General features: G+C 44.2%; 1 protein-coding gene across 1 annotated transcript; it reads right to left on the bottom strand.

Annotated features, from left to right (window-relative positions):
• Positions 1-4,885: 4,885 nt before the first annotated feature.
• Positions 4,886-25,983, bottom strand: LOC311011777 (uncharacterized protein; the record flags this gene model as incomplete). The annotated part of the gene is made up of 49 exons (XM_084006906.1): positions 25,908-25,983; positions 24,785-24,838; positions 23,328-23,417; positions 23,160-23,204; positions 22,831-22,875; positions 22,665-22,727; positions 22,510-22,563; positions 22,379-22,405; positions 20,926-20,985; positions 19,671-19,751; positions 19,118-19,171; positions 18,927-18,992; positions 17,552-17,593; positions 17,420-17,473; positions 17,093-17,171; positions 16,914-16,949; positions 16,623-16,799; positions 16,072-16,143; positions 15,849-15,932; positions 15,673-15,743; positions 15,229-15,417; positions 14,965-15,130; positions 14,789-14,878; positions 14,582-14,689; positions 14,264-14,271; positions 13,816-13,966; positions 13,606-13,704; positions 13,298-13,462; positions 12,856-12,942; positions 12,530-12,664; positions 12,344-12,442; positions 12,160-12,258; positions 11,823-11,962; positions 11,609-11,735; positions 11,442-11,522; positions 11,214-11,312; positions 10,708-10,839; positions 10,485-10,615; positions 10,287-10,359; positions 9,958-10,032; positions 9,579-9,704; positions 9,365-9,460; positions 8,862-9,071; positions 8,597-8,774; positions 8,398-8,512; positions 8,135-8,307; positions 7,730-7,827; positions 5,272-5,351; positions 4,886-5,065 (listed from the first exon to the last, which is right to left on the bottom strand). The coding sequence occupies exons 1-49, from the start codon at positions 25,977-25,979 to the stop codon at positions 4,886-4,888; spliced, it is 4,836 nt and encodes a 1,611-aa protein (XP_083863032.1). The 5' UTR covers positions 25,980-25,983.
• Positions 25,984-26,592: the final 609 nt, after the last annotated feature.

Raw genomic sequence — 26,592 nt, 5'->3', positions numbered from 1 at the left:
CTAAATCCAGTGTGTCATTTTGGGACGGCACTCCTTCGCCCTTAATTCTCCGGTTGTCATGGAAACAGACCTTCTATGCTGTCTGCAAGGAGAATGAGGAGGAGGAGGAGGATGAAGGCTCCCCTGACTTTCAGGTCCTCTCTCCTCTCCTGCATGATGGCTGCAGTGGAAGGGGGGGGGAGAAGGGGGGGGGGTATTGTCATGTGCTTTCCATTCAAATCTTGATTTCATCTTCTGTGTCGTTGATTCATCTTCAGCTCCAACACATAACTGAATACAGCCTTGCAAGCGGGTCTGTGGCTCTGAGCTAAAGCTGTTAGCAGATGTTCACCGCCCCCCCCCCCCCCCCCCCCCCCCTCGTTAACACAGCCGATCACCTTTTATCAGGATCAATACGCCGCCTCGTTCAGACTTCCACCTCTGTGATTAACTTTCACCAACGGCACAAACGAGGCAAGGTCGGCGCTTTAGACCCCCGCTGGGACTCGGCCGTCTAAACAGGGTCATCACACACACACACACACACACACACACACACACACACACACACACACACACACACACACACACACAAAACCTCACACACACACACAACCACACACACACAACCACACAAACACACACACACACACACAACCCCACACACACACACACACACACACAACCCCACACACACACACACACAGAGGGCATCGGAGGACGGCTCCACTCTTCTCTCCTCCGCTCTGCTCTGCAGGCTGTGGCCTCTGCTACCTGTCTCACATCCACCTGTCTCATCCCCCCTCCCCCCCCCCCCCCCTGCCCTCCTGTCGTCCTGTCTGGAAGAGGCAACCTTGGACTCGACGGCTGTATTAAAATCTCAGACGTGCTGAAATATTCCATAACCGTAATATCACTGCTGTGAAGAAGGCTGTATATATATATATATTATTAGATGGTTAACATTGTTAATTACATGCAGGAACTTTATTAGAATCATTAGAAAACTGAATCTACCATAATAAGAATTTTCCCTTTATTAAAATTGTTGTTTGTTTTGTTTTATTATGGCCCTCGTAACCTTTTAAGCATGTGATATACATGATCCCTAAATCAAAAATAACCCACATTTTAACAGATTTGCTCATGTACCCAAAGCTTCATACACGTATAACAGTAAAATAAATAATTGGCTTGGACTTTGATGCAGGTGTATTAGAATATAAATATTATTTTTATATATTATTATAATCAATTAAGTGTAAACCATTGCAAGTGGCATTTCCATATATTGGTTATGGTCTATTCTATTCAACTGATCTGAGATCAATATGCTGCTGGGTTTTTGGGGGGGGGTTTTTCACACAGTTAACATGGCTACAGACATGTTGATCCATCACGTGATATCTCTCAGAATAAGAAGCATCTGCTCATCTTAGTTTAGCACATTAGCACGATAAAATGTGAGATAATTAACTATTATAGAAAATCACCAGTGTAAAATAAATACTAGTAAAAATGTACTACAAACATCAGCATAACCGCAAAAAATACTATTAAAAGAAAAAACGGCCATTATGATGTCAAGATACACAGCAAAGAGAGTCAACAACAACAACAACAACAACAGCAACAACAACAACACAATGTTTGTCCACAGACGTGCAGACAAACAGGGAGAGAACTCTCACACAAAGACACACAAACAAACAACCACCTCGGCGGGCGGAACAAGCAACAGAATAAACAAACAAACAAAGTAGACCCACCTGTCTGAACGTGACTCCGGGAGTTTCCTCGTTGGTTGTAAAGCGAAGTAAACTCACTAGTCGGATTATATTTATATTTATATCTTAAATAATTAACCGGATTAAACGCCTCGCGGACACGCTGCTGATTTAAAAAAACAACGTTGAATCCGCCACGAGAACATCCGGCAGATTCGAGACTCAGCGGGACCCAGCATGCACCTGACGTGGGGGTGCGTTCGATTTGGGTGCCTGGGCGCGCCGCCGCCGGGCGGTGCTTAAAGGACCACACCGGTATTTTTTATTTTATTTTTTTATTATTATTATTGTAAATATTAATTAACAGAACATTATGGCATAGAAAACCTGACAATAACGGCTCTCTACATACAAGGCATAGAAAGGATAAGGTCTTAAATTATTATTTTTAGATAGTTTTTTTTTTTTAATTTTGTCCAGATTCAATAAAAGTTATAGAATCTTAATGAAAATGTTTGTCAGGTTTAGTTAAAACACATCGTCTTTAAAATCCTCCTCCTGGCTCAAAGTCCAGTTCTTGTAAGGAACTATTTTTTCAGGCGTAATAACGTTCAGCTGTCTTGGCTCTGTTGTGATTGACAGCTCAGAGGGCGGGGTTTTAAAGTACAAAAGGAGGTCCAACGATTGGCTGAAAGTTACACGAAGACGTTCCGGTCTGGACTGAAGTGCACCATCTCACGCTGCACACTAGAATTATGAGAATCTGAGATATTTTGGCATGAAATAGTATTAAGCGTTTAGTCATTGTCCCCTCAGGTTTGTGTGCACGGTATCGGATATCTGTCAGCTGCAGCACCACGGCTGTAAAATGAGATTATCCCGGCAGGCTGCCTGTGAAAACACTGAACACCTGAAATACATCCTGCTGCTGCTTCCATCTGGAAAAAACACACTCGCAGTTCACATCTTCAAAAAACGTCTCATCCAGATCATTTCATTCACTCCTCGTTTCTCTGGAATGACAGAATAACTTGAAATGCATTTTAAAGGTCACAGCTGCAGTCTTCCATTTATTCATGCAGACCTGCACATGAGACTCATGAGCACACGGAGTGGAAAGTGATTTTTTTTTGTTCCTGTCCTGTTTTCATTGGAGCCACTGGGACTCCGCTTGTTTTCTCCCAGAGAAGAGAGAGAAAATATGAGGGAACTCCTACTAAGAAGTTGTTCTCATTAAAAATAATTGGTCTCTGTTCAATTATGGCTCTGTGATGCTTCCTTTGATCTAGCTGGCTCTGTTTTTATTTATTTATTCAGTTTTTCATCTTTTACATCCAAAGTGTGAGATCATTGGTGGACAGTGTTTCCTTGTGGAGGGTTTTAAAGGTTTGAATGGAAGGAGCTCTGATGGCTGAAGACGAGGCGACAAAAAAAAACACCCAGATCTCTTCTTCTCTCTCTATCTCCACCTCTCGTTCGACCGTGATTCACTGCTTTCTGCTGTTTGCAGTGAAGATGCTCACAGATACTTGACACACACACACACACACACACACACACTGCAGTGTGAGCATGTTAATGTGCTGGCAGTGGTTCCTGTTACAGGGAAGCTGTTCTGTTGAATCCCGATCGCCCCGGGAGAGAGAGAGAGAGAGAGAGAGAGAGAGAGAGAGAGGATCCTAAGCCAAGCTTTGACTGCAGTTCTGCTACTTTAATCAGTCTCTCTCTCTCTCTCCTTGATCATCCTCTTTGCACCTCTCACTTTCCTAATCTCAGCTCCCTCTCCACCTTCCCATCGATGCGATACCTTCTCCTCTGCTCTGCTCGTTTGAGGCTAATGAGCTCTCAGCATATACATGTTGATCCACGCGGTGGAGGTTGAGGCCTCGTGGATGTGCGTTGCCGCTGAGCTGACCTGAATGCGTGCTCATATGTGATGCATCAGGAAATATGCAAATATATCTGATATGATTTGCAAGCTCACACCAACTCTTTCAGATGGCGTGCCAACACTGAAGTCAGGAGAGATTCCCCGTCGATCACGAGCAGCTGAGGGTGCATCAGAGATGGAGGGGATGAACGGACGCCTGCAAAGCGCTTTATTGCTTTGCCGTTCTGCCATAAAGATCAGAGGGAAACATCAAGCACACTGCAGACATTTATGATATTAAAAGCATCTGAGAGAGAAGAACAGCCTCCTCTGCTGGAGTGAAAATGATGTGGTGGACAAGAGAGGCCCAAAATCAAGCACTTTTCAAGGTGCATTTCCATGCTCTTCCAGCACCTTCCAGCTGTGGTAAACTCCATATTTGTATCAATCCAATGGTCAGTATTCAGTCTACTTATTATGTCACTTGTTCATCACATTAAATGAGATGTTATTGTCCTATAAACAACCAACATGATGTTTGGAGACAGCTTTTTACAGAAGGACCACAAATGAAAGGAAAACTAATTCCACTAACAGATCCACAGAAATATAATCACCAACTATTTTCATCATCTGTTCATCATCAAAAGTCATTTTTCATGCAGAAATGTCAGAAAATGCTGTTTTCAGTCCCTCAAATATGGAGATCTTCTGTTCTCTGTTCTATCATATATGTCATCACATAGAACACATATTTCAAGCACTTTATTCTAAATCCAAGCACTTTTCAAACCTTGGAAACACCAGACAAAATTCAAGTGTTTTCAAGGATTTCCAGCACCCGTACCAACCCCGTTTAACAGATGCTCAGATGATAACGGTGGTCACTCTTGGACTCCAGGAGGGATTTGCAGCAGCTTTTCCTGCCCGTTTACTCATCATGAAATATTCAGGGACTGTCAGGTGAGCTGTAGTTAAAGACATGAGGATCAAGAAGGGTCTAGCATTGTTCAACTAACGAGACAAAAAGTGCTTTTGAGCTAATTGACGGTTATTGAGGCAGAAGTTTACTGAGAACCGGGGACATAAGACAGGAATGTCAAGAGATTTATTTCAAAGTGAGATGGCAGGATGGACAAACACATTCAAACTGCAACTGATCAACTGAGCTCAGCACATAATAAATAAAACACATCAAATATGGGGACTTAAGGGGTTTTAAAACAGCAGCTAAAGAGAAAACCACATCTTAAAACCAGTGAAGAGCCACGTCCACGTGATGGTTTTTGTCTCCTCGTTGAGAACAAAGTCAGCAGCCGGTCATGGATTTCCAGAAGAAGAACCTGCAGCCGAGCCTGCGACCCGCCATGCCCAGTCTGCGTCGCTTCTGCTCCGGTTTCCTCTCCGTGAGCCCGTCCAGGATTTCTCCATTTTTAACTTTGAAGAGTTTAGAAAGAAACTCGTTCAAGCCCTGCTGCTCTGTCTGCTCCTACGGGCAAAGAATATGACGTAACGTAGATATTAAAGAGTATGATAGTCAAGATTACTTCCAAATATGAATCCAGAACGACTCACTGGGGATAAAATGAAACTATAAATAAAACACATCCTACAGGCCTGGTTCAACCATTGCAAGGAAGGCTGGTTTTGTGTGGAAATGAAGCAATGCATTAGGGGAAATAAAGCCTGTCTTACCTGTCTGTCTCGCAGCGTGTCAAGCCACGGCAGTGATTCCTGCTGGAGCTGGAGGCCTTCGTATCCCTCCTCAGAGTTTTCTGCAACACACGATGCAGAACACAAAAGTGCCAGAACGCACAACAAGATGTGGGCCATCCTTGTGTGAGGGGTCAGCTCGCCTGGGGCTCCTCGCCGAGATGATGCTGCTTTGAAACCGCGACATTCACGGCTGGTTTTAAAGGGCCTCGAAACAAGAGAGGAGGAGGAGGAGGAGTGGGAAGGTTATCCACCCAAGGATTATCTCCAATTCTCCGTTTGCCCCCCATAAACGCACCGAAGTGTGTCCTGGGTAATTTACAGCCGAGTCAAAAAACGGTCTGAATGAAGTCGTTTTCACCGTCCTGGTCGTCGTTTCCAGAAACGAACCTGGTCGTGTCAGCGAAGGTCATCCTGATGATGATGTCGTTGACGTGACTTTAATGTGAAAGATCCCCGTCTGCCTGGTTTAAAATCAAACCTCGATGATCCCGACGTGGAGGAAAACGACGACTTCATTAACCAACGCTCTGAAAGGAGACACGAGGACATCCAGAAGGTCACGAAAGGTCGACTGATCGTCCGTGAGTTTGTTGTTCCTTCCTTTAATGAGGTTTCTGCTCCGTTTCACTTTACAGTTCCTCCTGCGTCTGAATTAAGGAGCGCTCGTCACGGCGGTAATGATTTCTGGAATGACACGTGCTGTAAATACGCGACTGCATTACGCGGACGGAAGATTTAACAACCCCCTTTTGTTTTTGTGGTAATCAGGCAAACGCACGGGTTATTAAGTCAGCTGTTCTTTTATTCACATACAGGAAAAAGGCAAAAGAAATGTTCAATTCTGCAGCAAAGTGAAAACAAACGTACGATCCTCCATCGCTCCTTCTGTTTCGAATAAGTGTCGATAAGCAAAGCTGATCTCAAATCACAATATATTAAATATATATATTAAAGGAGAGTCATAACAACAAATATGTTCAGTCCAAGTTAAATAACTTCTCTCCAAGCGGAGAAGCCACTCAGAATTTATTATCATTAATCTATACATTTAAATGTGGGCGATTCCTCATAACAGTCAGCACTAAGTGTCTCTATGAATGTGCAGCTAAATTCCCAGAATAATTACAGAAAAAGCTATAAACCCATAGCAACCAGTGGGAGAATAACAGGCAACGTCCCTGTAGTTTAACAGTATTATAACCTTGTAAACCTGCAATCAAATATTCAGAAACCTGCTTGTGTGTTTCGATAAAATAACCTAGAAAAGATCTAATATTGAACATAAATAAATGAGTAGTTCTGTATGTGAAGCTACGTTTTTCCCGTCCATGTCAGGCACGTGTGGCTGAAAAGGACACGTGTCCTTCTCACATCGGAGACGACCTTGAGGCCGCGTCAACCTTTCGACAAATCGCCGCTCTAACCCAGTTATAGAAGTGTAGAAGCCCAATATAGCTGCCTAAACAATTAGTAAGTGTGCTGTTGGGAGCGGAATAATCCCGTTAAGAAGGCTACCGAGAGCACTTTACAGCAAGAGCTTCCCAACGCCGACACTATCACACTTTTTCTCTCCATCTCTAACCGCCTTCACGAGGACACGGAAGGAGGCGGCTGCTTGTTACATTTCACACGGGCTGGAACTCCTCTTTTAATGAGTCGGCATTTTTGCTCCCAAAAATGTCCAGAAAAAGAGAGAGTTAGGTAATCAGTGTGACACTTCACGGCGAGTTTTTAATTCCCTTAAAAGGTCCAGCTCCTCTTCAGCTGTTCCTCGTTGTTAACTGCCTGCCTTACATAAGCAGACGAGGCCGCTTGTTATTTCTGTGAGCGATCGATACGTTGCAGCGCGGCCAAAAGAACCAGCAGCCTTTTCTTTAAGACAGCGTTTCAGGACATCGGCGTTACCTTCTGGCATCTGGCTTCATGGAGGAGTTTGCATCTATTGATCGGGGTGACAGATATGGATGAGGGTGATCGACTGCTCCTCTTGCAGAGGAATGAGGAGGAACGAAGGTATTCACTTGTGGAGCGAACGGGCAGATGAACAGTTTAAATAATCATCACATCTATTCATTAGTATTTCATTTGAATATTTAACTTTTAACCTCCCGACCAAAGACACCTGAAATCAAGTGCACATGGAAACATAGGCAGAGTTGTACTTTCATTAATGAAGCTGAACAAATAAAATGGAATAAGGTGGCAAACTAACACCTCTATAACACAGAATGACTCACTAAACATGTCATTAATTTTAATATAAACTATTATCAGAGCTTATACAACACCGGCTATTAACGATGATTGGCATCTGCTTGGAATTTATTTGATTTATTTAGAACCAGCGATTTGTAACGTTAACATTTAACAAACAGATACAGACGTCACCAAGACATAAAAAAAAAAGGAAATACCGAATATTAAAAATCGGCCCCACGTCGGTCATCTGTTCGTTGCCATGGTTTCCTGCAGACTCGACAACGGCTGACGACGCTTTGAAGAGAAGGTCCCTTCACTGTCTGACTGACAGGTTTGCTGTCGGAGAGAACAAACGTGAAGCATGCATCATTATTACTGTAAGATGGGAGTTTTGGATTATAGCTGCATATTTCATTTATTACCGATAAGTTAATCACAGGAAAACATTTTGCTTGGTAGGTTTTTTTAACGTAGAAACGGAACATTTGAGGAACTTCCATCCACTCCAAAACTAGCCTGAAAATGAGGAAAACCTGAAACGATGGAGGAGCAGCTGGCCGACGCTACGCTATGATTGGCCAGTCTGCATTCAAAGGGGCGGGCCTTAGCAAAGGGTCACCTAGCGGCTGATGATGTCATGTACCTGAACATGTTGCGGGGGTCCAGCGAGGCCAGCCAGTAGCTGTAGGAGTCGGGGTAGTAGTTACACGTCCCCCTGCCGTGACACTCGATGAACGGAACTTGCCGGAAGCTTTCCAGACACGAGCCGGGAGAAACCAGAGGCTGGGAGGAGCCCTGCGCCCCGACACCCGTTTGCTGGGATGGATCAAGGCCAGGAGGAAGACAAGGATGTGGTGAAGAGGATATGAGAAGAGAAATAAACAACAAAACCGCTGACCACCTCACCATGACGAATGAGTATCCCGTCCATAGAGACTCCCAGTCTCCGGGACAGTCGGGTATCAGAGTGGTCTGGCTGTGGACCGCGATCACATTCGAGGTTGTTTCACATACCGAGCACCTAAAAAACACAAATACAGCCACGCATACCCATATTAAAGCAAGTCATACACATAAATGTACATCTCAGTATGCTCCTCTCCACCTGCTGATGTAGGAGGACAGCTCATCCCCCGTGATGGAGACCATGTCCCGGGGCACGGGAGCGTCCGTGGACAACCAGTAGGAGTAGTCGTTACGGGAGGCGTAGCGGCAGTTGCTCTCCGTGTCACAGAACAGGAAGGGCATGGTGGAGAAACGAGCGAGGCAGCTTCCCATGGTGCCTGAGAGACAAAGACGCAGGTTTTGTGGGTTTGTTGCAGACTCCGGTGGGTTTTTCCTGTTTCGTGAAGCGTTTTCCGTGCTCTCACCGAGGTCCTGACCGTGAGCTCTCTCGTTCCCGTTGATGAAGAGGAAGGAGTATCCAGTGTAGATGAGGGTGGTGCCACGAGGGCAGTCGGGGACGCCGGTGCTCTGGCTGTGTCTGGCTATCAGGAAACTGTCCACGTAACCGGGAACGCCGGTGCCTGGCAACCCTGGAAGACCCTTGTTGCCGGCGTCTCCAGGTCTGCCTTCTGGACCTGCAGGAGAAACACGGTTTGTCTGGGACTCCCCCCGAATACAGTGGGACCAAGTGACAGCCTGAGGATGATATTATTTGGGTTATTTGGGGGGTAGGGAACACCGTTGGACTGAGGAGGGTTTTATATGCCAGTAAGGACCTTTTCCTTTTCCACTAAATCCTTCACCAACGTCTCAAGTGCCACCACCATTTGAGCAAATTCCTATCTATTATCTTCAAGAGATATCATCGGGTCTCCCCCCCCCCCCCCCCCACACACACACACACACACACACACTCACACTCACACACCTGGCAGTCCTGGGATCCCTTTGTCTCCCTTGTGGCCAGTAAATCCGGCGTGGCCGTCTGGGCTGGACCCCCGCTGTCCTTTGACGCCTGTCTGACCTGGGACAAGAGAGAATCACAATATGTTTTTTTGTATTTTTTTATAGTATGACATCAAACCAACACATTTAAAATGCAGCTTCCTTCACAGTAGCGCATCTTAAAATAAATGCAACACCTGGCTGGCCTCGTGATCCTGATGGTCCGGTGCTCCCTGGGGCTCCTCTATTCCCGGGGGGACCAGGGGAGCCAGGAGATCCTTGTCCATACTGCATCCTGATAAATGCTGGTTGTCCTTTTAAGCCTGCGGTGACAGAGCAGGAGCATTTACAGAAAGCCGTTTCCCAGCCTACGTGAAACCTGCGGGCCAGTAGTGTGCTGACAGCGACAGTCATCGAGGGACAGACAGGTTATCTGACAGTGATGGATGGAGTTTTGCATCTCTGCTGCAAGACATAATTGATTGTCTGTTAAGATGTAGGAGTGTATTGAGTCTGGAAGACAGCAACGATGCTGAGTATTATTTTCAACAGCAGTAAGACAAACTTTTGCCGCACCGGGTCGTCCAGGAAAACCTTTCCCCCCAGGTGAACCAGAGGGTCCTGGGCTGGATCCAGGGTCTCCCTTGCCACCTAAAAAAAACACATAAAAAGAGTTCAAGGGGATTTGCTTGTCACCACTTCCTATTGTATAAAATCTATCTAAACGCGAAATGAATCCTCATGAATCTTATTTTTCTCTGTCCCGTTTGTATTTCATCTCGGTCGTGGGAACATAAATCATTTGACGACTATTACTCGTCCGCGGTGACAGATCTGCCATCGTCTGTGGAAGAGTTTACGGAGCAGTTCTCACCGCGAGGCTAAAATTAAAAATGATAGATTACCAGGAGGGCCGTGGATTCCAGGAGGACCAGAATCACCTATCGGTCCCGGGCCTCCAGGTCTGCCTTTTGGACCCTGGTGAGGAAAAGAAAATCTGATTGCATCTTAAACATTAAATTAAAAAAAAAATGTTTACTTCCTCCTTTGTTGAAGGAAAAGATGAATTCAGAATGTTGGGCTTGGAAGTTCAGCTCACTTACGGGGGGTCCTTGAGGACCTGGATCTCCTAGGGGTCCACTATAGCCAGGAGCTCCCGTATGACCTGGGTCCCCTCTGTCTCCTTTGAGCACTGGCACTGTGGGTCCTGGAGGGCCCGGTAAGCCACGAGAGCCTACATATGCAGAAGGGAGCAGCGAGCCACTTTATCATGAAACCACATATGTGAGGATTATGACTTAAAACAATAATAATGTACATCCTCACCTGGGCTGCCAGGATCGCCAGCAGGACCTCGGTCTCCTTTTAACCCATTAACACAAGACGCTCCTTGTCCTTTGGGACCAGAGACTCCAGGTAAACCCGGAAATCCTTTGTCTCCTGCTGGACCAGGACTCCCTGGAAGAGACAAGCCAGCAGGACCCGGGTTCCCTGGAGGACCTGCAGTGTAAAACAATCCAATATGTGCACTGATGAACTAAATCAACAGGGAAGAATGTAGGGTTTTTTTTTAGTTGGTCTCCGTGTAAATTCACAGATTTGAGATGATTGTTTGAAAGCGTCTGTTAAAATGAAGCAAACATTTACCTGAGACTCACCTTGTTGACCTGGTTCACCACGCCTCCCAGTCACCCCACCTGTCACGGCTACAGTGGAGAGATAGAAGCATACGTGAGTTCTGACTGCATCAAAAAAAAAAAAAATACTGCAATGATGTTTCTATGATGTGCAGGAGCTCATATAGGATCTATTTGATGGAAGATTCCTCTTACGAGTGTCTCCTTTCTGCCCTGGTGGTCCAGGGATCCCGTCCTTGCCCTGACTGCCTTTAGGACCCGGAGAACCAAAAACCCCCGGCAGACCTGGGTCACCTGAGGGAAGCAGATCCGGGAAAAAAAGTAAGGCTGAGGTCAAACTTCAAAGAAAAAGATAAATTAGGTACGATACCGATTCAGGTTGCCTTTTAGTTTAATAATATAATAGTCAAAAACTAGTTTTACCTGCCGGTCCATTGAGTCCTGGCTGTCCTTTGTTTCCTAGAGGCCCATCTGAACCTTTAGACCCTTGGTTGCCTGATGAACCTGGAACAGCAGGGAGAGGCGGTGAGGTGAACAGAGGGGGAGCAGGAATCATAAACTGCTGTATGTTCATGATCAGTGGTAGTAACCCTGCTGTCCAGCGGGCCCCGGGGATCCCTTGGCTCCACGGTATCCTGGTGAACCTCGAGCTCCAAAAGAACCAGGTTCACCTTTCTGACCCTTCATCACATCAGTCCTGGTTAATCCCGGTTCACCCTGAGGACGGCAAGAACGAGAAAGAGATCTATAAATGTTTTACTGCTCGTCTGCATCTGTTAGAGATGAGAAATAAAGAATCTGTACCTTTTGTCCTTGTGGTCCAGTCTTTCCATATTCACAGCCAACTGGCTCTCCTTTAAGACCTTTGTTACCAGCTAGACCTGGTGCACCACCTGGACCTAGCCCTCCAGGGATTCCATGATCTCCTTTTATTCCTTTTGGGCCTGTGCGGGGTTAAAACAAAAATATTTTAGGTAACATACACTGAGTTTAAATTATTTTATGTATAACCTACATTGTTAACCTTTTGAATGATGTAATTGTAGAGCTATTAAGTTGTATTACTGTACTTTCATTTGTGAGGTCAAAGATTCAAATTTGTATGAAAGTTTATGGTCTGAAACTACAGTTAATGACTTACCTGGAGGCCCTTGGAGTCCTGGGTCTCCCAGAGCTCCAGCTGGTCCTCGATGTCCTTCTGAGAGCACCAGTCCATCAACACCTGGATCGCCTGGAGGACCTGGACAAACATGGGAACAGTCCTTGATTTGCTGAACCACAATAGTGGCAAATGTATTGTTATAAATGTGAAGCTAATTTCAAACCTCTTAGTCCAGGACCACCTTGTGCTCCATCCATCCCTCTCTGGCCTTTTGGTCCGGTACCTCCAGGAACTCCACGAACCCCAGATGGACCAGCGTAACCTGATACAGGTAGAGAGGTACTATCACCACCTCATAGGAAATACTACACAGTATAACCACGTGATAAGAATGTACTTTAAATCTTACCTGGGTCGCCTTGTTGCCCCGTGGGCCCAAAACCAACTATTGGTGATGAAGGACCAGGAGGACCCTGGGGACCCAGGTCACCCTCCATGCCTGGTGGACCCCTGAGACCTCTGGCTCCATGTGGACCAGAGGCACCTGTAAACAGCCACCATAACTGTAAACCTCATATAGAAAACAGTGACTCAGCAATCACTGTTTCAGATCTGACACAAGAGTGTAACTTTCTTTATATCCCTTTAATACGTTAAAACATGTCGTTGATATCCACCGTGTGTGTGTGTGTGTGTGTGTGTGTGTGTGTGTGTGTGTCTGTGTGTTTGCTTTACCTATTTGGCCTGGTGGTCCTATAATTCCAGGAAACCCATCTGGTCCATATCCTGGTAGCCCATCTGGTCCAGGATCTCCTCTCAGTCCTGAAGAAATATGAAAACAAGCTCTAAGTCTCTAAATACGTAGGATATGATGGACATTTAATACTAAAAAAGTATTCAAAGTCATCTATCACGTATTAAAGAATTGAACAGATTCTCATGTGATTTTGTCGACTAATTGATGAGTAGATTTAATCCGACAGATCTGTAAAACTGAGTTTTCTCCACAAGGAATCACACTAAATAACCCCTTTAATGCCTGTCTTTACAGGAGATGTGCTCATAAGTTTCTTGGAACTAAGTCAGAATGAAAAAGCATGAAGAAATGACAAATATTAGTCGACTATGACCAAGGTTTGTCGACTAATATGGGGCTGGTTAGCCTGCTGAGCTATACCTGGTTGGCCAGGCTGGCCATTTTGTCCCTTGATCCCTTTCTGTCCAGAGAGTCCACGTGAGCCCGGCACAGATGGCCCAGGAAAACCTGGTTGACCGGGGGCACCAGGGGGACCGAACCCTGGCAAACCCGGGTTCCCTTTCTCACCGAGGAAGCCATGAAGTCCTGGGAGACGAGGAGCAGAGGAGGTTTATGGACGGTGAAAACATCTTTATTGTATACGAAGAAAGCGTATAAATGTGTTGGACAATGATGAATTATGGGCAGTTGACAGTTAAGTACATCACATGACTTCAATATGCACTGACCTGGTTGACCAGCTGGTCCTGGTGCTCCCCTTGGTCCAGGTAATCCACATGAATCTTTATCACCAGGCAGTCCTGCGGGGCCTACAGACCCTTTACTTCCTGTATGTTACACGGAGTGTGCTTGTATGAATATATGAATAAATGTGCATATCTTCTCATGTATTTCTGTCTGTGGGCTACAGTTTCATGTGTGATTTATGAGTGTTGTACCCTTTTCTCCTGGAGTACCGAGCTTGCCAATTAGTCCTGGGTCCCCAGGTAGGCCAGGGAGTCCAGGATCTCCTACAGAGCCCTGGGCTCCCTCTTCTCCTCGAGGCCCCGGGCGTCCAGGCAGGCCAGGGAGTCCAGGGCCACTATCACCCTGATGATCACAAATAAACAGCATAGCGTGACTTTTGACGATAAAATACACTGAAATGAATCTGCATTCAGGTCAGCGGGAGCTGTCTGTGGTCCTGAAACACATTCAACACTCTTTCAGGGGTGAACTATTCCTAATTAACTGTATATAGAGAGCGCCTCTCCTCATTGAACAATACAACCAAAAAGCACATTAGCTTTGTAAACCCTGAAATCTGGGGTATATATATATATATATACACACACACACACACACACATACGCAGATGTATACCGCTAGTACTTTTGTTTGTCTGACCTTGAGTCCTGCAGGACCAGGAAGGCCTTGTGAACCTGACCGACCAGACAAGCCTCTACCTGGTACACCTGGGAGACCTGGTTGCCCCTTGTCACCTGAACACACACACACACACACACACACACACACACACACACACACACACACACACACACACACACACACACACACACACACACACACACACACACACACACACACACACACACACACACACACACACACACACACACACACACACGAATTATTATACTTTTAGCTTAACCGGCCGTACTGCTCTAAGAATCTTGAATCTGTTATCCATGTTGGAAACGTTACCTTTCTGTCCTGGAATCCCAGGCCCTCCTGGAAGCCTCGCCCCACCACGTTCTCCTTTCTGTCCTTGAAAACCTGGTCCTCCTGGGGTACCTGGTACGCCGGGACTACCTGGATGTTTGTTGATATGTATTAGAGACTATTATATCATCTTCTGTATGGTAATGTAAAGATGATCCATCTATCCAGCCGTCATACAGCCGTGCTTACCTGGGCCTCCAGGTGAACCAGGCAGACCTTTAAATCCAGGTGGTCCAGGAGGTCCTTTACTGTGGATGTGGCTGGGTTCACCTTTCTGGCCTAACAACGAAGGAGTGAGAGCACAAAAGATTATTTACGTCTGTATATTTGTGTATAAATGTATATATGTCGGGCAAGGTGCTTACCTGGAATTCCAGGCTGTCCTGGCAGGCCTGGTACCCCAACATCTCCCGCACTTCCTGGAAGTCCAGCAGACCCAAATCCCACTGGCCCAGGGTAGCCAATAGGTCCCCGTCTGCCTAAAGGCCCTGGTGGACCTGGGAAGCCAGGGTCTCCCTCAAGGCAAGGATACTAGAGAGAAGACGGAGAACTGATTCCAAGAAACTCCCTAAAGCTACATATTGATGAGCTATGCACACAGCTAATGACTGGCATGTTAGACCTCTCACCGAATCCCCCGGAGGCCCTTTAGGGCCTTTAGGACCTGGTAGCCCAGGAACCCCGGAGAGGCCATCTGCTCCAGGTCTGCCAAGCTGGCCCTGGTCTCCTTTCTCTGCCTTTATCAGAATACCGTCGTAGGTATACGAGTCTCCTTTCTGTCCTGGAGGGCCTTGAAATCCCATTTCACCAATAGGACCCTTCAGAGAAGAACTATGTTTACAAGCGTTTGTAAATCCTAAACAGTAATAAATTATAGTGGAAACTGCTGAAAGAAATGTTTGAAACAGCTGTTTTTCCCTCAATGAACTTCAGTAAACAGCAATTTACATTACATCGCACTTATGTAATGAATACACAGACATCAATCAGATCAGATTGGTTATGATAATCAGCCGCACATAGCGATCAATTTGACCTGATGTGATCACTAGAAGAGGTTTTTGCTTTCTTACTGCTCTTCCAGGTAACCCACTAGGTCCTGGAAAACCTGGATCACCTTTAGCTCCTGGTCCTTGATTATATCCTGAGCGACAGGAAGATGAAGAATGTCATTATAATGTAAAAATGAATTGATTGTAGAAGGAGGACAGACTCGGTAGAATCTGTGTTTTTATGGGGGTTTTATTACCGGGGATTCCAGGTGGGCCACGAGGACCCGGTGGACCCGGGGATCCTGATCCGATACAGTCATAACAGGGCTCCCCCTTCACTCCTGAACAAAGAATAACCAGGGGATATTTTAAGTGAGCCCTATCTATACAAAATATTATATGTTTTATAGCTTAATTAACTGTAATAAGCAGGTCAGAAGAGAAGTCAAACTAATGTGAAATGAATTTCATTTTTCTCACCTCTAATCCCATACATCCCATCATATCCTGGATGTCCAGGCGGACCCCTCTCCCCCTTCACGCCTCGGCGGCCTTCAAGAAATACCAACAACACTCCTTCAGTCTACGAGCTATAAAGAAAGCTTTGCCTTTTCTTCGTTAGTACTTGTAACAGATTGAAATGAATCCCAATGCAAATCTAAAGAAAATATTGGCCCTTTTCTCCATTATGTGAAGGTGATATTGGTGTATATTACTGTAAAAAGAACTTTATCTTTATAGAGATTTATCTTAACATAACAGAAGAGAGAAGAAAGCAAGTGAGACGCCCAACTAGACACCGTTGTCTTGTCCGGTTAGCTTGCTGTGACGCTGAAGAAGCCTACAGAATAGAAGATTTAAATGAAAACATACAGTCCTATCATACGTGTGTTGAGTTTATCAAGATATTTGAAGTAACTACTGGTGTGAATGAAAGTGGGAGCAGATCAGTAGTATTATTATGAGAGCTAGTATCAGTAGAAATGTTTGAGTATGGATTAAATAACTTGAAGGAAATCATTTACACATACTTCTGTCTTCAAGAGGTCCAGGTGGGCCCTGGTCCCCAGGAGGCCCTTGATCACCATCGTCCCCATTTGGACCTGGGATTCCCGGATCAATCTCGCCAGGCTCCCCATGGTCCCCTTTTGGGCCTGGATTTCCAATGGTACCAGGTGGGCCTGGCCCATAAATCCCAGAGGGGAGGCCTGCGAGATGTAAAGCGAGAGTCATTTAGGGAAACCACCTTTTACCTGTTAAATAAAGTACAGAGCCATTGGGAGGTAGAGAGAAAGAACGAGACCAGCCTCTTTACTACGCACCTGAAGGTCCATCGGGTCCAGGAAAACCTTCAACACCTGAGGAAAGTATAGTTACATGTGTTATTATGTACAGCAAAGTGTGGATCACTGACTGTAGCCTTCAGTGCACTGATCCATTTGTGGTTAATCTCACTAAATCACTAATCTGCTCATTATTACACAGCATTATAGTCATCTACCTCGAGGCCCAGGGGGTCCAGGTGAGCCTGGGAAACCAGGATCTCCTTGGTACCCTTTGGGTGGCTCAGGCACGATTATCTAAAAGCAAAAAAACACAGGGGGAAGTCGTGAAATCACGCTGGAACAACAAGAACAGCTGATTTACCGATGCTGTGGGACACGGTACTCAGTAGAACTGTATTATCATAAACTCACATCTACAGATGGACCAGGAGGACCTCTATCTCCGTATTCACCCTAAATATGAGAGTATGCGATTAAAGGATGACGATACGAAGCATACCGACCCACCGAAAGATTGTTTTTGGCAATAACAGAAAACTGACCGTCCCTCCTGGTGTCCCTGGATATCCTGGCTCACCTCTGGGGCCTTGCAACCCCTACAGAAAAATATCACGTATTGAAAAGCCACGCACATAATTACATAATGACACGTTGTTAGCATTGTAGGACGGTACCCTAGATGATTGTCCAGGCCTCCCATCCTTCCCCGGCTTCCCCTGTAAGGACAAACGAGGACAACAGTGAGGAATCGGTTCTGCGTTCTACAAAAGAAAGTCGTTTACGTTTAAGTGCCCCGAGCATTCCTTTAAATCACTTCATTATAATCTTGTTTTGGTTGGCATTACATGGTAGCAATCATGAAAGCAGTGTGTGCTGGAGATTGATGATGACATTGCTGTTGTCGGCCAAATTACAAACAAAGTCGGGACTTCACATAGAGAGGAAATCAACATTCTTGCAAATTTTAGAAAAGGGGGAGAAGACAGACACACACACACACACACACACACACACACACACACACACACACACACACACACACACACACACACACACACACACACACACACACACACACACACACACACACACACACACACACACACACACACACACACACACACACACACACCAGTTGTACCACCAGACTACAGAGCAGCTTCTCTCTCTCCACCCTCCACATATACTATAGTTTAGTATTTGTCCGTCTGTTTTCTGTATGGCAGCAAAACATGACTACAAACTGCATTTCTTCGGGCAAATGGGAAAAATCCTCTGGAGTTTAGGGAATTGGTGGATTAAAACCGAACACAATAAAAACACATTACATAAGAACACATACATTTAGGCCACGTTTATACATAGCATGGTATTTAGAGAAACGAATATTCCCCGCCTCTCCGTTTTCAAAAATATAACATTGTGCACACAACATCGCTTTCAAAAGTTGTCATTTACATCAACCCGCATACATCCGCCGTCGAACGCCATTATAACGATGCCAAACCTACGGACGGCAGTGTAGGGAGAAGGATAAAGCCATGCAAGCCAATCAGAATCCTCAGAATCAACAACAACCAATAACACGAGCCACTTCCTGTAAAACCCCGTTTCTCCCAGTTGACACGACGACACATAACCAGCATTATCAGAAATCTCTTTTTAGAAATAATCGTTTTCTGTGATAAAAACAGGGTTTTCCTGTAAATATGAGGCCAAACCGTGTGAAATATCTGCGTTTTCCCTTCGTGTAAACGGGGCCTTAGTCACAAAGCCATTCACTCTGCTATAAATGGCAAGTAAACACAAGTGTGTCACACTCTTACACATTCATATGTTTCACTAACAGATGGACAGTGAATAATGGTCTTCTTCCCTTCCCACGTCACTTTAACGCTGCATTACTGCCCTCTGCTGGTCATGATCCTTGTTATTGGGCTTTTCTGTCTAATAACACAGCAAATGTCTGTTTTGGGGACACCGCTGCACTTCATTTGTACGCATCATAAAATGGGAGGTTTAAAGGTGAGGGTGAATGGAACAGCTTACTTCTGGACCCTCCAGTCCTTTGTCTCCCTTTTCTGCTTTGGTGTGATAGACATAACCTGGGTCTCCCTGAGAACAGAATCAGAGACGTAAGTACATAACACGAACAAGGCAGTGCCAATACCTGGGATGACTTCTGGGGATTAAAACTTAAAAAAAAATTTAAAAAAATAAAAAAAAAATCATCAACTTACTGTTGAACCCTTGCATCCTTTTAGTCCGACGTCTCCTTCGTCTCCTTTTAAACCCTGAATCAGACATAAACCTCAGGTTGTGATCAATTAGATTCATTAAGACACAACTGTCCAACACTTTGGTCCTGAATGGACCAAGATATATTCTTAACAACTAGACATTTTATTTTTATAGTCCCTTGAGGAGGAAAATGGTCATTTTAATTTACATTTTTTAGGAATCGTCATATTTCCTCTACCTTTCCTCTAGTGACACCTTCAGGCCATCTGGACAACAAATATCTAACTATGCTGAAAACAAGGGGATTTACTGAGCATGTCGAGCCTTTTCTGTTTCAAATATTTAGCTTTTCTTCACTTCACTTCTTCCATTTAAACTGCAGAGTGATGAGCACTTTAATCAGTATTTTGTTGCTGTTCACACATCCCCTGCTAAACGTGGAACCGTGAAGGCGTGTGAAGTGTGATAACGGTGGTTTTGGTGCACTGGTGGGCTCACATGGACTTCGTACTCATTCAGGGCAGTTGTGACCCCCTCAGTCGGTTTCTGTACCTTTAACACGAGACTCCCAGTGAGAAAAAACTCCTTGACCCGACCCGGTGGCCCCGGCAGCCCCTGTAGTCCTGGTTCCCCCTACATCCAACACAGAGCTCATCCTCAATCGACAATAAGACATGATGCACATAGAAAACTGTATCATCACGTCATAGAAATGGTCAGAGGTTTCGGCTAATTAGATGAAGCCTCATTAGCATTCTGCGGCGTGATTACCTGTGGTCCACGCGGTCCTGTCATACCTCCGATGCCTTCTTGACCCTGGAGGATTGGAAAGCAGTTTTAAACTTGTTTATATAAAATAAGATGATCTAGACTGTCTTCAAAACACGACGGACACATTCCCCCGTTTAGACTTCCCCTCCTCTGATACACCACATCTTATCACCACTGTTTTTTAACGCTCTAGACGAGTTTTTCAGAATAACCAGGAGACCTTGTCACATGCAGACGTGATCTTCCAAAACACTGCCCTGCCAAAGAACAAGCAATGTGGCCAAACAACAGAAATCTCTAAATCAACAGTGAGGAAATGTTGCTCTTCCCAGGTAGTGTGAACGCTGCCAACTATGATAATTCAAGGACCCACGCCAAAACAAGAGGAAACCCACAGCTGCGGTTTTCCCTCCACCTGGACACCCAGTAAATACTCTCACTTGTTATCAGAGGTAAAACTGTCACGTAGACACACACATATATTATAAGTATTCATCCACATGTATTAGCATTACCTTCGTTCCTGGAGCCCCAGACCCACCAGGAAGCCCCTGCTCATAAAGAATGCATGTAAATACATGTTTCCACATTATTCTGTGTATTCTGTACAAGGCAACAGAAAGACTTTACTCACGACAGAGCCCGATGGTCCAGGGTCCCCTGGGATTCCAGACTCACCAGGGAAACCTGGATTCCCCTGAAATTCAATCAATCAATCAATCAATCAATCAATCAATCAATCAATCAATCAATCACCTTTATTTCAGCTGGAGAGATACTGAGGTTTCCCGCATTTACAGTGGCGACGAGCACACAATAAATACAATTACAAGGATGACATAATGAAACAGATTAATATAAAATACTATAATAAAACAGAAATGCTAAATGAGTAAAGAGTTCAGCTAAAACAGTGACCGTACAAATTCAAGGTAAGTTCCCTTCTTAAGATAAATACACATACATGTTGGATCCAGATCTACTTTTTTATATCTCTACTTTCTGGAAACTATATTTAATGTAATGAAATAGTCACCGGCACTCCGTTCCTCCCAGGTGGCCCCGGTAATGCATCCCCTGATACCCAAGTTTCACCCTGTGGAATGAAGAAGAATGAAACTGGTGATTTTAGTGTTGTAATACCTGATGATTACAGGTAGCGTCATTACTGCATGACGTCTCGAGGTCACAGAGGTCACTCTACGGGCTTCATCTCTCATCTTTATGTCGCTGTGCACCTGACATGCATGCTCAGAATTACAACGAGGGGTTGCTTCTCTGAACGACCCCATAAACCCGACTTCCCGTTGACCAAATGGGCAGATAGCACTTATGGAACAACAGCTTACATATGACAACATATTTCATACAGCCTTTGTCTTCTAAAGACAAAGCTTGGAGCTTGCTTCCGGCTTTCGTACAGTGCAGACGCTTTTCCTCTTTGCTCTCGCCTGCGATTTTCTGCTATTTTTCGCTATCTGCTTCTCCTCAATAAGAAACAAAGAGCAGCAGCTCCTGGATACTTACAAAACCAGTGGGATAATATTTTTTTTTCCGATAAAACAGGCATTTTTCAATATTTTTACGACTTCCTCAACGCTACGCGAGGAGGCCTACCAAACAAGATAAGCCTGAGCCTGTGCTACATTGCTAAAGGTAATTAGCAGAAGATGCCTCCCTTCTCTACGGAAGATTACCATAAACTCCTACAGAAGATTTTACTGACTTTGTGGGAACAACACCACTCAAGCATGTCTCCCGTCAACATCCCAGACCTGAAATTATTCAACCTGCTACAACTTTACAAGAAGAGTTACGGTACAGTCCTGTTTTTGATGCAATAGGTGAAATTATCATCATTTTATAATAATATCCTATCCTAATATTAAATGTCATAATTATCAAAGCGTAACAATATACAATAATTATCAAAATACAACACTTATTGACAATATCTTAAATAGATAAGCTGATTTTACTGTCCTTGCTGTGAGGTTGACATGGTGAGGTGTGTGTGTGTGTGTGTGTGTGTGTGTGTGTGTGTGTGTGTGTGTGTGTGTGTGTGTGTGTGTGTGTGTGTGTGCGCGTGCGCGAGATTCAACACAAAATAAACTGGATCATAATGTTCACAAGCAAATGTACTCTGAATGTACATTTCTGTGGATTCAAATAAGACATGAGCAGCTTTTGTCCTGAAAATAAGACACATTTCTTGTTGTAAATAAAAGTGGACATGATGGAAGGATGGAAGACCAAGAAAAACAAGTTATTGGTCTCATGTGGGCGAGGCACAAAATGAGCTCGGAGAGCTTGGGGAGGAATAAAGGCCACCTGATAGTGCAGCGTCGTGGTTTTCTCGGTGCATCCTGCTACTGAACTTCTTGTAAAGGTGGAAATTTGCTGAGCAATTCTGCAGTTTCACTCTTCCTGAAGACAAAAAGTACTAAACAAGTGACCGTGGGCGGGAGGCACAGCATGAAATGTATTACCTTAGGTCCAGGCAGACCGGGCGGGCCCTGGAAAGGAAATATAAAGCTGAAGCAAATTTCAAAACAGTTGTCATGTTCCTGGATGTTTTAATGATAATAATTCCCTATATCATGTAACATGAATAACTTACTGCAGCCCCATCGATGCCAGGGACCCCAGGGAAACCAGGAGGCCCGTCTTCTCCCTAAAAACATGCGTTCAAAGTGTACAAAGACCGCTTCATGTTTGTTTGAGAACAGTAAAAGTGTGATTTCACTAAAACAGTCGGAATTGTTTTCTCCTTACATCTGTCCCATTGCAGCCCAGGGCTCCCATGGACCCTTGTGGGCCTTGTAATCCTGGAATGCCCTGGAACAACACATCACAATAACCAGCATCTCCAAACATATATACAGAAAGACAAACTTACACAATGCATAAATCAGATTGATGAGAGAGCAAGATGCCTCACCGGTAAACCATGAGACCCAGCAAATCCTGCTTTGCCTTCAGGTCCCTGTAACCATGGTAACAAAACCAGTATGGACAGTAAAGAGAGCACACAGGAGTTACAGCTACAGAGTGGATACCTGGATCTATACACACCAGGATTCCCACACAGTGTCATGGGCAACATTTCAACTCTTCCATGACTTTTCCAGGTTTTCCATAACCATGGGGAACCCTGACATACATATTTTAGAGAAGTCATTTCAAACATAATTACATTTTTAAATCAAGGAGACCAGATCGACAAACAAACACAACTAGACACAAGTTTGGATAACAAAGTTGTGTTACCGGATTGCCTTTTGGCCCCTCAGGTCCATCAGGCCCAACGTTGCCCTGGCAACGACAGAACGCTATAATTAGTGATCTGGTTAGATCCAGTACAAACGAGACGTCTAGGTTCACAGAGAGACAGCTTCATTCATAAAGTGAGTCAATGTTGCCGTCATGAACTTCTACCTTGCGTCCCGAAGGCCCAGCATGTCCATCAGATCCCGGATGGCCTCCTGGTCCTTGGGGACCTGGAAGTCCTTGAAAACCTTTGTCTCCCTGCGAGCGTGAGAGAGAAAGAAAGAACATTTCCAAATACTGCCGATGGAAACAGACGTGTGAGAACATTGATAAAATGTAGTATTATCGTCGAGTGTTAGTCCCCCCGTATCAAATCACCCACCGATAACTTGAGGGGTGAAATGGTTTATTTCCCAATCATTAATCTCTAGAAACAGATTCTGCATTCATGCATGTGCATATCCATCATCAGACGATTGTTACGCTAACCAATAAAAACATCAGGGGCAGAACGGACAAAAGGAAACGGGAAGAGCAGGAAGTAGAACCTCGAAAATAAGAGGAGAGTGAAGTAACAAAATAAAACAGGAAGCACAAAGACAGAAATAAATAAAAAAGACAAGACGATGTGTTGAGTGTGCCACGATGGGTACTGAGATCAGTCATAGAGCCAGGTTAATTAACAAAATGGGTAAAAATGATATATATATATATATAGTTTTTATTAATGTGTGAATTTGCGGTCATCGTATAGCTGCACGCAGGAAAACACATGCATTCAAGTTTATTTGAATTTTCTCTTTGCCATGATTTGTTGCAGACCAATAGGCAGAGCTGCATTATAGACCAAAGAGGTTTCACTGAAAGTTGATTTCATATGAAACAGCTGTTCTCTCCAAAGAGGAAAACATAATTCTGAGGGATGTTGAGCCACGCTTATTAAGTTAAGATGATAATCAGTTATTAGTCCCACAGCAGGGAAATAATAAGGAGCTATTTATGCTTTCTGGGGTCTGATCTGACTCGTGAAGCACAGGAGATGGTAAAAACAACTGCTGGACAGTTGTTTTAATGAGGCTTGATGGTCTTACTGGGTCCCTGGTGGAAGATCTGTTTTGAAAGCTTTATTTTTATTATGTTTGATTTTTTTATCAGTGAGACCTCCTTTTGAAATTTTAAATGAATAATAGTATAGTTGTGGTAGTAATAACAACAAGTAATACGTAACAATAACAGTTGGTCTTCTTCACAGAGGATAGTTTGACATTTCACAGGAAAAACAATTTAAATAAAAGGTAAGAAAACAATATTTAACCAATATAGAGAGGAGGAAAATAGAGTCAATTATTGATCAAACTAAATCACAGAGAAATATTGTAGGTAAATTATAGAATTGTACTTCTAATGTATTTAAGCATACATATTTGTTGTTTTCTATGTCATATGATGTAAAGTATAGCATTTTGCTTCTTTATTTGATTTATGTTTGTATTTCCTTTTCATGCGTTTCATCTTCATCAGCAGACATATTGGTTCATGCTGCATGTATTTGTATGTGGCCTGCTGTGTGATGGACGTGAATCGTGGGTGTATCTGTTTCCACAGATAATAGACGATCCACTCACCCTGCTGCCTTTCACTCCTTCACAGCGGCACCTCGACCTCCCGTTGCACTCACACTAAAAAAAGGAAATTATCACAGTGTTCAGTGTGTATTGTGTGAAAAGGGAAAACAGCGTCAAATTAATTTGCTGTTGAGAAATGCTCTCATGTTTTCAGCCACGCCTCCTCACCATGCTTCCCCATTTATTACTACAACCATGATCCATACTGTGGAAACTGGCTTCTACCTCTAAGTTGGCTCATTTAACAGTGGCCTTTTTTAGTGTAATTAATACAATGTTCTTCTGCACATGAAAGGACAGTTTATGATCAATAATAATCTGAAATTATTTTCTTCGTGTTAGGTTTGAGATGCGTTTGGCCACGACAATAACAGCGGCTGGGCTATGACGGCATGAAAATACAGATTTTCTCATCATTCCTCTTCAACTACAACTCATCATTTTAGTATGAGTTTCTCTATCAATAAAGGCTATGCTAATGCTAATGCTAATATAATTGCCTCTGCTAACCTTTCGGTCTAGTGCTGGATTCTTGTTTTGCTTATTTTTCTCTGCCGTATCCTGTCCCCGACCGTCCATATAAAAGGCCCACCAACATAGCGCAGTGTGGTTAACACTGTACACAATGAGGTAAACATGCAAACAGAAACCTGCATCTCTGCAGGATGCAAGATGTTTGAAGTTAAGCACAGACACTACAAACACACCACAGACTTGTATATCAGAGTTAAGGCTGTGAAGAACGAATGGAGCCGACATTGTACACAACAGCAGACTCTTACAGGATCATGCTGTTCTCAAAGAGGGACCTTGTTTCAGCAAGAGAAGGGATGCAAACAAATAAAACACACAAAATGTTATTAATGCATTGCTTTAAGGGTTAAGTTGAAAAAGCTATGAAAAAACGATAGATAAGCAAATAATTCAGACTCGGCTGTCTACAGGAAAGGATTACAAGTAAGCCTGTTCCCTCAGTGTGTGCAGTATGAGATAAAAAGACTGTAAAAAAGACTAATTTTCCCATTTCAATACCTGCCCAGATAGAAGTCTGTGCTGCGAGCTAAATTACATCAGAGTTTTTGAAAAATGTTGTGTCGGCCAATAAAAAAAGTGAATATCTTACATTTTTAGCATCAGTCCACATCAGCATCACCACAAACACGACCAGAGGAACTCCCAACATTGGCCTCGCCATGGCTTTTTTTTTTTCTTGCTAGAGTTATATCAAAAGATCAGGAGCAAACACAGACACCTTCACATGGCAGCCATCCACCGCTGCACTGTGGGTGACGTTAGGTCACGGCTTCAGCTGAATTCAAGTTCTTCGTCTGGGTTACAGTGCCTCGGCAGGACAGCCCAGAGAGGTGGTTTAGAAGTTGTTTGGCTTAGTCCTGAAGAGGAGGGCCTGCTGATGCGGTCCACCCTTATCATCCTCTCGTCTCATCCCCTTTACTAACAAACAGTTACTCTGTTTTCAGGGATACGGAGGCACGAGATTAGTTTGAATCTCGTCGGATATTATCCTTCTTAGGATGCACCGAAGCGTTCATTAACATAGATTTGAGCTCCTGCATTTGGGTGAGTTGTGAATGCTTTTTTTTATGCACACAATGGACCGTTCTATGGAAGACATAGGGTGTACAAGCCTTAAGGGTATAACCTCAGTGGAAGGACAGGACCAACAATCTCGTTATCACACACTTTATCACACATTTTTTAAATGATAATTCCATGTCGTACATTTTACCTCAAAGGAAGTTATTTTTTTATCAACTCCCATGGCTCACAGGTGTCTTATGCTCTGTGCT

The sequence above is a fragment of the Eutrigla gurnardus genome, assembly GCF_963514095.1.
Source record: "Eutrigla gurnardus genome assembly, chromosome: 4".
Classification (NCBI taxonomy): domain Eukaryota; kingdom Metazoa; phylum Chordata; class Actinopteri; order Perciformes; family Triglidae; genus Eutrigla; species Eutrigla gurnardus.
The sequence above is the reverse complement of the archived record's forward strand: the minus strand, read 5'-3'. Positions and strand labels throughout refer to the sequence as shown.